At 33.9% G+C, this 12374-nt stretch overlaps 2 protein-coding genes across 2 annotated transcripts in view; one reads left to right on the top strand and one right to left on the bottom strand.

Moving 5' to 3' along the window:
* Positions 1-542: 542 nt before the first annotated feature.
* LOC134237148 (probable ATP-dependent RNA helicase DDX10) lies at positions 543-8036 on the bottom strand. Its single transcript, XM_062719242.1, has 17 exons — positions 7834-8036; positions 7658-7718; positions 7344-7474; positions 6955-7113; positions 6725-6845; positions 6511-6625; positions 6097-6193; positions 5759-5863; positions 5100-5262; positions 4643-4829; positions 4291-4378; positions 3948-4036; positions 2914-3427; positions 2440-2592; positions 1441-1545; positions 1125-1252; positions 543-799 (listed from the first exon to the last, which is right to left on the bottom strand). Exons 1-17 carry the CDS (start codon positions 8005-8007, stop codon positions 559-561), a joined length of 2631 nt encoding a protein of 876 aa, XP_062575226.1. The 5' UTR covers positions 8008-8036; the 3' UTR covers positions 543-558.
* A 26-nt stretch (positions 8037-8062) lies between these two features.
* The window catches only part of LOC134237155 (N-acylethanolamine-hydrolyzing acid amidase-like), a 4595-nt gene continuing 283 nt past the window's right edge, over positions 8063-12374 (top strand). Inside the window, exons 1-9 of the mRNA XM_062719248.1 lie at positions 8063-8284; positions 8768-8877; positions 9136-9205; positions 9460-9586; positions 9796-9886; positions 10386-10465; positions 10632-10804; positions 11985-12047; positions 12202-12297. Of these exons, the coding sequence (XP_062575232.1) occupies positions 8088-8284; positions 8768-8877; positions 9136-9205; positions 9460-9586; positions 9796-9886; positions 10386-10465; positions 10632-10804; positions 11985-12047; positions 12202-12297 (1007 nt within the window). The 5' untranslated portion in view covers positions 8063-8087. The remainder of the gene's footprint in view (positions 8285-8767; positions 8878-9135; positions 9206-9459; positions 9587-9795; positions 9887-10385; positions 10466-10631; positions 10805-11984; positions 12048-12201; positions 12298-12374) is intronic.

The following is a 12374-nucleotide window of genomic DNA, read 5'->3' as shown; positions in this document are numbered from 1 at the left end:
ATGGTATTTGATATGTCATTGGTACAAGACTTCCTGTACACTATTATTTAAAATTCAGAGGAAACCATGAATCGAAGAGGTTGTCAAGAGCTATTGAACAAATATAAATTTGTTCATTTACAGTATGAATGCTTTGATATTTTGCAGCAAGCTGAACTGTTATACATTTTGATAGTTTCCTTTTATATATTATTTTAAAAGTAATAAATACTATAGCCAATTAGCCATAAACAAAATTTATGAATCTCGTATATAAACTACCCTTAATGTATTATAGAACAATTTTGAAATTTTTTGGTAGAGGTACATGTACTTCAATCATGATTCAGTCTTGAATAAAATGTCAGGTATCATGATTCCCTATTTCTGAGCTAAGGCCTGCCTTCCAGATTAGTTAAGAAATCAATGTTCCTAAAGTAGGTTCTATCTCTATGACCTTTAGGTAATGCTGGTGCCAAACCTGAACATAACTCACTGAGTAAGATATTAAATATTTTACCAAGATATAAAAACAAAAATAAAGTTTAAAATCTGATTTATTTTTTCATTTATTTAATATCAGCTTTGTAACAGTTTGAGGGCAATAGCCTCATCATCATTCAGACTCAGTCCAGTGTCAATGTCTTCTTCATTTTCACCTCCAATTTCATCTTCATTTTCCTCTTCACTTTCCTCATTACTTTCTTCACTTTCATCATCACTATCCCCCATATCATCTTCTTCTTCTTCGCTGTCATTGTCTTCCTCTTCATCACTGCTCTCATCACTATTCACCACCATTCTTCTCTTCTTTGATGGTCTGAAATTTTAGAAACCCATGATAAATGATTCTCTCTTGACAAGATTTTTGAAACAGAAATGTTTGTATTATTTTTGTATTATTTCATTGCTTAAATCAGAAAATGTAATTACCAAAATTTTTTCTGAGACCGTGGAGGTAGCCTTGATTTACATGTACATACAGAATTATATAAATCCATGTCCAATGGTCTCCCATCTTGGTTAGCCAAGACCTTCTGATTCACTGCTCTTCTCAAGAGTCAAAGAGAGGAATGGTGAAGCAGAAACTCATGGCTAGCCAAGATTGGTGCTCCGAGTTAAACATGTTTGTTTTTATTACTTACACTTCTCCCTCGCTCTCCTCTCCTGATTGGTCAGAATTGTCGGGGGTGGGGATGTAACTGAGGGGGTCATCTTCCTCCCCCTCCTCCTCATCAGACCCTCCTAACTGGACAACCATCTCATCCTCATCCTGTAATAGAAACATTTTATGTTTACATACAGTAGATTGTTAAGAAGTTTTTATTTCTTCTAGCTAACTACAGTGATTCAACAAACATTTACAAAAGTTCAATAACCAATTACCAGGTAAATGAAGTGAGAATTGCCCATGAATTCTGTAGAAAAAATCGTTTTTAGTCCCTCAAATTTAATTCAAACAGAATGATGATGGCTTAAGGTATGTTCTGAGTATGTAATGAATTGTTCAGAATTATGCTTCCAAAAAAACAGCTTTTTCTTCTCGACACCTGGCAATCTCTCCTCCTGAACAAATAGAAATAATGTCCGTAATGTCTGATATTAATTTTTTTTTTAAGGAATAAACCTTAACGATAATCTTACCCTGTGTTTTTGCATGATCCGCTCCCTATAGATCTCTTACCCTGTGTTTAATTCCCTCCAGCAAAATCTGTTTAGGAATTACCCTGTGTTTTCCTGTTCTCATTTTATTTCTAACAGCTCCCTGTAGTATGAACCCTGTGTTTCTGTTCTTTAATGTTTATCTTATGGTCCTGTGTTTTTGTCTTCCGCTCTTGCTTTCCTCTTACCCTGTGTTTCTGTTCTCCACTCCTTAAAAATTATGTGTTTCTGTAATGTCTGATATTGTTTTTTACCCTGTGTTTTTGTAATGAACCTAAATTCTAATCTTATCCTGTGTTTTTGTTTGATCCCCATCCTATAGATCTATTTATCTTACCCTGTGTTTCTGTTTGATACCCTCCATATAGATCTGTTTATCTTACCCTGTGTTTTTGTTTGATCCGCTCCCTGTAGATCTATTTATCTTACCCTGTGTTTTTGTTTGATCCGCTCCCTGTAGATCTATTTATCTTACCCTGTGTTTTTGTTTGATCCGCTCCCTGTAGATCTGTTTATCTTACCCTGTGTTTTTGTTTGATCCGCTCCCTGTATATCTATTTACCTTACCCTGTGTTTCTGTTTGATCCGCTCCCTGTAAATCTATTTATCTTACCCTGTGTTTTTGTTTGATCCGCTCCCTGTAGATCTATTTACCTTATCCTGTGTTTCCGTTTGATCCGCTCCCTATAGATCTGTTTATCTTATGGTCCTGTGTTTTTGTTTGATCACTCCCTATAGATCTGTTTATCTTACCCTGTGTTTTTGTTTGATCCACTCCCTATCATCTGTTTATCTTACCCTGTGTTTCTGTTTGATCCGCTCCGTATAGATCTGTTTATCTATCTTGTCTTCCTCTATCATCCTCTGCCTGGCTGCTGCTATGTCTATCCCTCCTTCATCTTCTTCCTCTTCATCCTCCACTGTGGATTTCTTCAACACATCTGTCACAGTCTACAGCATTCAAAAGTTATACTTTCAACTATACAAGATCTTTGTTTAAAAATTATATATACTAGCAGGATTCAAAACTTTCTTTCCAAATTCTTAAAGAAATACTTTCTTGAAAAATTTTATCAATAACCTTTGGAAAATGTTTGAGATCTCCATAAAACAATAAAAAAAAAACTTTGAAAAAAAAATTTTAAACTTTAAATCTTAAACATCAAGGTTGTTAAGTAAGTGTGGTGGAGTATAATTATTTCTTTGATCAGCTCATGGAAAAATGTCCTGTCATTTAAGTTTTAAAAAGTTCTATAAATGTAAGTATATTACCTCTCCCTCTTCATCAAATGTCACTTTTGTATTCACTTTTACATTCTTCTTCTGTAATTTTTTAGCTAGAGCAAATTTTGACAGTGGCTTTTTATCTTTTTCTTTCTTCACTGATTTATCTCTTTTTTCATCCTCTGAATCAGTATCTGGTAGCACTCTCCTTTTCACAGTGAATAAATCACTATTGTCATCATCTAAATCAAAATTCAAACTCTCTTCCTTTTTACTAGTCCTCACACCTCTACTTTCACTTTCAGATTCTGAAGAATCATATTCATCTGAATGTTTGACTTCAGCACGTTTTTTTTCCGTAATTTTCATGTCTGTGTCAAAGTCAGATATACTTTCCTCTGATTCTTCCTCACTTCCTGAGATGTCCTCCTCATCTTCCTCCTCCTCAGCGGTCCGTTTTAATTTTGCAAGACTGTCTTTTTTCTGGGCCTCTTTTTCAGCTTGACGTTTTTCCTCACGCTTCAAAAATCGTATTCTTGGTGGAATTGCTAAACCCAAAGAGCTGAGGAGTTAAGAATGAAAAAGTTATTCTATTACTCAACACTTGTCCTTTTTTCATTTAATAATATTAGTCTTCCAATATTACCTACTGCAATTAAGTAGCATTTTAGGATTTTTTATTCTTATAAAATTACATTCTAATGTGATTGGTTTGTAAAACACGTTTTGATTGGCTAATGTGCTTTGTTTGAGGCAGTAAAACGAGCATTAACGAGAGTGAAAGATTTTCATTGCAACGTCATAATAGATCGTTGCAAAAACACAATGCTCTATGACGTATTTTATATAACTAAACTCAACAAAATAAGACATAAACAACAAACAAAATGCATAAAAATTAAAGAATAACATAATTTGGTAGACCGTTAATGCTGATTTAACAGTTGCAAACATCCGTTTTACTGGCTCCGCTTATGCGTCACCGATAAAACTCAGTTTGCGACCATTAAATCAGCATTAACGGTCGAAAATACATGTACCAAATTAGAAGATAGTTATTCCCTAATTCTAGCTTTTCATACCTTGAAAATTTCTCTGTGTCTAGTTTGTGAACATCAAAAACCTTTTTGTTGCTCATTAGGAACACAGACCTCAAGTAACCAAGAAATGCCTAAAAAATAAAAGAATATACATGTATAGACAAATTGTAAATCTTCTCTTAACCACGCACAGATCAGCTTTATCATGGTTTAATCAATACCCATTTAGTACATTTCAAAAATCATTCAGTTTCATGTAGAAATGTGTTTGGGAGCTGCACGATATTGTTGTTTACATAGAGAAATCGTGCACTGCATAAATAAATTTATGTAACTCCTAATAACATCAAATTGGATTTACAGTTGCCACTGAAGATACACTTACCCTCTGTGCTGTCTCTTTCAAGGCAGGATCAGATGCTAAAAGTGACTCCAGTTTTGTCTGAATGCTCCACAGCTTTTTGGGATTTATTCTATAAATTAATTCAATTATGTAGCAATTTCCACAATTATTGGAATATTTTTTGCTTCATAAAAAGGTGGTTTAAACCAAATAAATTTCCTTCTATAAATTTCACAGATTCTTACACTACTTCATTTTGATGAGTCTGAAATGACAGTCACTTGCATCGAAGCAAACTCTTTTTAACAAGATTTTTGTGAAAGACATAACTGACATAAAAGACATAAGCTCTGCAATTTCTGACCAATATTCCAGTATCTAGTGAAATCCTGACCTAATTTTATTGATGGGGATTTTCTTCTCCTCAAGCTGCGCAATCATGCCCTCCTCCTCGGAGGGTAGGAGGACCAGTAGGGCTTCACCGTCTTTGTGATAGCGGGCCGTCCGCCCCACCCTGTGGATGTACGTGTTCGCATTCTCTGGACAATCCAACTGTATCACCCAATTCACCTCAGGAATATCTAAATTCAGTGATTGTAAATAGTCCATTAAAGTTATCAAACTACACCTTAAAATTATGAGGGGCAAAAGTATAATGTAACAACTGGGATGAATTCAAACAAGTGAGGATTAAAATTTTCACTATTTTTTTTCTCCTTTAGAGATTGGGAAGTACATGTTTATAGAACATAGTTTCAAACAGAAGTTTTTCCCCTTTATTATTAAATAATTTTTTGACAAATATCTAACAGTTCATGTTGAGGCTTTCCTTACAGGGGGATAACTCTTACCTAATCCTCTTGCTGCAATATCAGTAGCAAACAAGACGGCATTCTGTTTACGACAAAACTGGTTGTACATGTCGACACGCTTTAGTTGATTCATTGCACCATGTAAAGCTAGGACTGTCACACCAGGTCTTAATCTTCTGAAGATTTCATATATAAACTTTACCTGAAATGTAAATTTATATCAATAGTCATTTTTAAAAAGTCCAGAGTGAAAAAGTCCTATTCAGTTTGTATTTAGAATAGATGGAAATATAAACAACTTTTTATTCAATTCACTGGTTCTGAAAACAAAGTCGCAAATAGAGGTGTACTTTCTTTCATTTCAACAAAGAAATTATTTACTATTTTTTTACCTGGCAAAAATGTTCATTGCAAAATGTGGAAATAAAATGAACGTGATGATCTTATCTAATGTATTACTGTAAATGTACTATATTTAGCATGTACGATATTTAGCGGAAAGTGAATTTTAAACAAGTTTGCATAGATTTGGTTTAGCGCATTTCTTGATTTTCTTAACCAAGTATCATTGTTTAAGACATTTAGCGATGTACTTGAATAAGCGGAAGTATCTTTCTGCCAAAAGCGCTAAAAAGAATACGCCGCCAAATGTAATACGTTTACAGTAATACAAGAGATGATAATGTCAGTATGTTTACCTGCTTACAACTGGCCAGAAAGACAAGGACTTTGGACTTAAGATGATTCTTCACAAAAGACCACAGCATGCTGATTTTGTCATGAAGTTCACAAACAACGTAATTCTACAAAAACAAACCTTCTATTGATCAAAAACAATTTAATTTTACAAATATAAAATTTCTACTGGTCATTGATCATCAATAACAAAATGATGAAAAAAATTTAAATTGTTATCACAACTTCAGAAATTGGGTGAAAAATTCAAAACATATTGACACAAAGCATTGTACAAATTTTTTTTTTTTCTTTTCAAGATAATTTTTTTTTAACAGATTGCATTTTTGGGGGGCTCTACCTGCTCTAGCTGGGAGGGTGTGCTGTATGTAGAATGCTCATGAGCAGAAACAAACATTGGGTTCTTCAGACTCAAACGAGCCAGGTCTTTCACTGATCTATAAGAACAATTAATTGTGAAAAATTATTAAAGACATCATATGTGCAATCTGTATTTCTGTGGACTGCAATTTGCCTAGGATTTAGCAGCAACAAGGGGGATAAATCTGACACTAAGCTAAAGATTTATCAAAATAAAAAAAATAGCTGAATCCAGTCCTCAGCAAAAATATCAATTATAAGGTATGTTACTCAATATTTAAAAAAAAATGTTAAATCAAGTCAAAGTTATATCAAGTTTTTAGAAAGAGTTAGGTTAGGCCTTATATTGACTAAATTAACTTGGAACATATTTCTGGAGATCGTAAGTTCTTACTTTGTTTGTGTGGCAGAGAAGAGTAACGTCTGTCTCTCTGAGGGAAGGTTTTCTATGATGGCATTCATGTCTCTACTGAATCCAAGATCTAAAATCCTGTCTGCCTCATCCAACACTGCAAAAAAAAAAAAAAAAACAACGAAGTGAGTGTTGTTATTCATATATCTGATAAGCTATTTGATGGAACATTGAATTAAAGAAATATATATCTTACCTAGAACTTGAAGTGAATCTGCAGTAAAGTTGAAGGTTTCATCCATGTGTTGTAGAAGTCGTCCGGGGGTACAGATGATTATGTTGGTCCGGTTGATTCTAGCTGTCTCCTCTTTCAGTAACTGAAGACAAAAAGAGGTATTAAATATGTAAACATTAAAAAAATTCTGAAGTTTTTTGCCAGCAATTAAATTTTTTTAAATCAACTGTAGAGAGAATATAAAATCATACCTTTCCACCAATAACTAGGCCTGCAGAAAAGTCGTGAAATTTTCCGATCCTCTTTAAAACTTCAAATGTCTGGTAAGCTAGTTCTCGTGTAGGGGAGATAATTAGGGCACCCAGTCCATCTATAGAACTCCATTTCTGACGGAATAAACACTCCAAAACCTGCAAAGATTATGTATGATGCCCATATACACCCATCTGATTAAAACGGGGGCTTAAAATTTACTCTGCTTTCATAAGAGGATCATACACTTACATATCATATAAATACTTTTTTTAAAAGAATGTCCATGTATTTTTCAATGTATACAAAGTCTTTTTCCTCAAAGAACTGGATAAATAATGAACTATTATTGCAATAATGGTAGACTGTTACAGTGCTGATGTCTTACAGGGATAAGGAAAGCCAGAGTTTTCCCTGAGCCTGTCTTTGCTGCTCCTAGAATGTCATTTCCCTGCAGAGCCAAACCTATGGATTCTCTCTGAATTTCTGTTGGAGTGGTGTATTTGGCTTTCAGCAATCCTATTAACAAAATCAGCAAAAATATCACTCATAACAAGAATGAAAACGTGGGATTTGGTTCTCTTTTTCTGGTAACTCCACTTAGGAGTTCAACCAAATTGCTTAAGATTGATAATAGACGACTTTCATGAGTATTTAAATTTTTTCTATTTCTGGGAATTTTTAAACATCATGCCTACATACCGTCCAATGTTTTCTTTGATAATGGGAAGTCTGCAAACTTTTTTATGTCTTTAGCTTGTATCTGAAATTAAATGTATTTTAATAAAGAAGTTATAAGTGACAATGACTCTCGTATCCAGTTAAAAGAACTTATAAAATATGGAAAGTTACAATCCGTAATGTTCAAGTCAACTTACATTTTGATATCGACTTTGTAATCCTGTTATTTCAGAGTTAATTAGATCTAAATTCTTCGGTTTTGATTTGTACAGTTGTTGCTTTCTTATTTTTCCTTTGTGTCCCTTAAATTTGTCTTTTTGAGGCTTATTTGTGCCATAATATTTTGCCCTCGTGTTTCCCTTTGGATTCATGTTGAAATATAATCACTTTTTCGCCTCCTTTCAGGAGAGTTCTGTTCTACGTCACATGACCTTAAGAGGAATCACATGATATGAAAATGGCTTCTACCGCTACGTTTCTTGTTGGTCTCAGTCTCATCATTACATTTTATCATGTCAGTTGCTATCCAGATAATATGACAACCCCGCCAAAATATACAATTAATTTAGACCTACCAGAAGAGGAGAGATGGATTAAAGTCTCCAAGGATCACAAAGAAATAGTGCCAGATGTGTATAACGTCTTTATGTAAGTCACAAACAAGGAAACTTTATCATCTCCATGGATCTCTGTAGTGTATAGTGTATAACAAGCATTGCATTTGCAAATTAAATAGCTATTTGCAATAAAGTTATCTATATTCTGAACGGATCTATATAAAGACTGCAACACCCTCCCCCCCCCCGCCGGGCGGGTGGTTTTTTTTTTTTTTTTTTTTTGTGGTTAAAAAAATTCGTTGATTTTTGAGTTGATGATTTATATATTTTTCAGGATTCCCTACCTTCCAAACAATATTTTTTAATTACTTAAGTAAAATATGAAAGCCATAGCCCCATCCACTTAAAAGTTATGGGCAAGGTTAACAGTTTTGAGGTCAAACAGACGGACGGATGGGTGGGGCAAAAACTACATACACCCTCAATCTTTGATTACTGGGGCATTAAAAAATCTCAATTTAATCTCACTTTTCCGCATTTCTTAATTTATACTGGCAGTTGATATTGTTTTCAGGTCATTCCTGGGAAAGTTCCCATTTGCCAATTTGACAGTGAAGGCAATAGAAGCTGTGGCAGCAGACATTGATAACTATCTCCCAAAGCCTTATGCAGGAGAAATGAGAGGTACAACATTCACAAAGACTAAATATTATAAATTATAACATATTTATCTCACCCCAAGACAAGGGCTAAAATAATTTTTCTGATTCTGGTCATATATGACTCGATCAGGCAAGCGTTTGGCCCATGGACCTCTTCCTTTACTTATAAATGAATGATGGTGCTGTCAGTGAATAAATTGAATATTTTAAAAATGTCATGTCCTCAGTTGACCATGATGTGATACTAACAGTTTTTGACTTTTAATTTTTTTCATACTAGGTATAGCAAAGGCTCTCAATATGGACCTTGGTGGCATTGTGGGAATGAACATTCTTTATGATGTCACAGCGTAAGTATTTTGATGTTTATCTTGTAGAAAGTTTTGAATATTGTTCGTATTTTTAGTAGAAATTTGCATTTCAGTTAACAAATTATTAATATATTGAACATTACTAAAGCATGATAATGTTTATGCATGTATCTGAAACATCAATATCTTAAAAATGCAAGATTTATTTTGACATTGCAAGGTTTGAATCTGTACCACTGAATGATGAAGAATGGTTCATTATGAAGATGAATAATTTCAAATTTTGTGTCTAGGTTTTGCACAAGCATTGTTACCCAAGATGCAAGTGGACAGATTTGGCACTCTCGTAACCTTGACTACAGCTTTGTTGACATGCTGCGAAATATCACAATACAAGTGGACTTCATAAAAAATAATCAGGTCAAAATACATCTGTCTAATACAATCTCTTACATTATTACATTTCATAAATTATTAATTTTTTTTTTCATAAGCATGATTTGGTGAAACTGCTTGATTTTATGATTGGTAAAAGGAAAAAATTACTGGTATAGAAAATAATTACAAGTTATTTTGAGGAATTGTTCTTATGTGTACAATAAATGACCTTTATTCCTCTCTATGCACAGACAGTATACAGTGGTGTGACCTATGCTGGGTATGTAGGGCTAATCACGGGAATGCGACCTAAAGCTTTTACCATGACACTGGATGAGAGAGGTAATCCCAGTTAACATTATGACAAACATATTTAACTGTTGGTGATGTGTTTCAGACAAGAGCTAATGAATCTTTACTGAGGTGACATTTATTTTTAGCTCACCTGATCAAAAGGATCATGTGATCTTTTCTGATCAAAATTTGTCTGTTGTCTGTCATTGTTGTCATCATTGTAACTTTTGTTGATTTTGTACCTTTTATAATTTTAACCAAACTTGGCACAAAGCATCCTTGCAGAAATGGGATTCAAATTATTTTGTACAATGTCTTGTAAGAGGAGATAATTAAGAATGACTTAAAATTTAATGGCATTTAAAAAAAAAACCTTCTTAAGAACCACTGACCCAGAAAAGATGGAACTACCTGACCTGGTGTAGATTTAGATCTTTCAAATTTTGTTCTTTGTGAAGAACAGCAGGGCCAGAGTGACTCAGGTGAGTGTTGTAACCATTGGGCTTCTTGCTAAATGCAGGTATCTATTTATATGGACTTTTTTCAGACCAGGGAGCTTGGTGGGAGAATTTTATCATTGCTTTACTAGATAGGAAAGCCATGCCCATCAGCTTCTTAATGCGAGATGTAAGTTCAGATTTGTATACATGTATTTATTTTGTAAATCTATAATTATTTTTTCTCAAAGGTTTAAAGAAATGTGAACAGAACTTTTATTTTCAACAATTCTATAGAGAATGAACTGCATACCCTAGTATTACTGCAAAGTTCTGAATCTTTGTATTCACTGTAGACTGTGGCAGAGTGTACTAACTTTAAGGACGCTGTAGACAAAATGGCCTACACTACCACCGAGGCCTCGGGGTACATTATCATTGGAGGAGTCCAGAAGGGAGAGGGTATGATCATCACCAAAGGGAGGATTGGTCCTGTAGATCTGTGGAAACTGGACCCCGAAAATGGAAGGTTAGGGAAAATACTGTCAACCATTGATGGCCTTAAGGGGAGACAGGACACATGTCACATGACTTAAAAGACATATCACGTCATAATTGGTGATGATATACACGTTAAACGTTGTTAAAATCAACAGTTCTTGTGTAATTTTATTCTAAATTCTAAAATTAACATTTAATTTTAGAAGTTATTATTGATAAAAATTTTTAAGACCTTGCCATCATTTAGACTATGTGAAGTTGCCCAGTCCACACATTTGTTTCTCTTTACCCTGCAGTCTGACGTCAGTGACGTCATAGACGTAGTCTTTGAATTCTCAGTGCAGGGAGATCAAGTACACACACCCGTCATGATCAGTTTTATTTCATAATAAACAGGTCACAGTCAATGTATCGTGATAAATTTCTGAAGCAGATTTTTTTAAATTAATATTTTTTCGTGTTTAGTTGCAGAGATTCTCTCTAATTAGATAATTTTGAATGTTTATATTTTTCGTGTGACGTCACAATTGATTTCCCGCACTCGGAAAATACAATCGTGAAGCGTTTTTTTCCATGCTTACGTCTAATTCAACGATGTCCTGTGCGATATTGAGGTTAGCTTCACCCTGTGATATTTATGCAGTGAATAATTACGATGAAGGACTGACATTCAATCGTAAATTTAGAAATATTTATTGACAGAATTTTTTCCAAATGAGGTTTTTGTCGTTGAAGCTGCCTTGAAAAATGCAGAAATTATCCCATCCAAATACTATATAAAATAAAAACAATTGCTTTCAGATAAGTTAAACAGTATGAATATTATGAAATATTTGAGTATATAGTGTTATCTTTCATATTCATCGTTTGTGCGTAAAAATTCGCATTATGGACTCCCTTATGGGCCCGTAAACATGAAGTACATATATGTATCTAAACTCCATACAAACTCTAAACAGGGTGGTATTTGTGGGGCGATATCTTATGAATAAGTCAAGAAGTCCCATGACAAGACCGTTTTAAAATGTTTTAAAAAGTACATATTAAATTAGTAATATAAAAAATACAAAAAAAATTCATTGGCAGGAATTTTTTCAGCTAAAGGTCCTGTTACTCCTTAATTGTTTTAGTAGTCCTTGTTTTCTATCTCTTTGTATGTAATGGAAAAGGAAGTGGTCAACCAATTTGTTCTCTTTTGTTTGTTGTAGATGGTTTGAAGTGGAAACTAACTATGACCATTGGGTTCCCCCTCCAAGCAGTGATAATAGAAGGTAGGTCATACCAACTTAAATTCATTACTTGTACATTCATGAACAGTAAAAACTCTCTGTTTTATGGAGTTAAAAAAACTAAATGATTAACTATGACCTTATGCAGGCATATTGTTTTGCATTATTTTACTAATTCTTTAATCTTCTTTAACAGAGACCCAGCTGTTAATCTGATGAATAAGATAGGACCCAAAAATATAACCGTGGAAACGCTGATGTCCGTGATGTCACTTCCTCCTGTGCTCAACAAGTAAGTAGACATGTACCAAGGATTATACTAACAACAAGTAATTGCTTGTCAGCCGTCATCTGTAGAAAATACACTTT

The sequence above is a fragment of the Saccostrea cucullata genome, unplaced genomic scaffold (assembly GCF_032062105.1).
Source record: "Saccostrea cucullata isolate Sc308-1 unplaced genomic scaffold, CSIRO_AGI_Scuc_v1 ctg877, whole genome shotgun sequence".
In the NCBI taxonomy this organism is placed as follows: domain Eukaryota; kingdom Metazoa; phylum Mollusca; class Bivalvia; order Ostreida; family Ostreidae; genus Saccostrea; species Saccostrea cuccullata.
The sequence above is the reverse complement of the archived record's forward strand: the minus strand, read 5'-3'. Positions and strand labels throughout refer to the sequence as shown.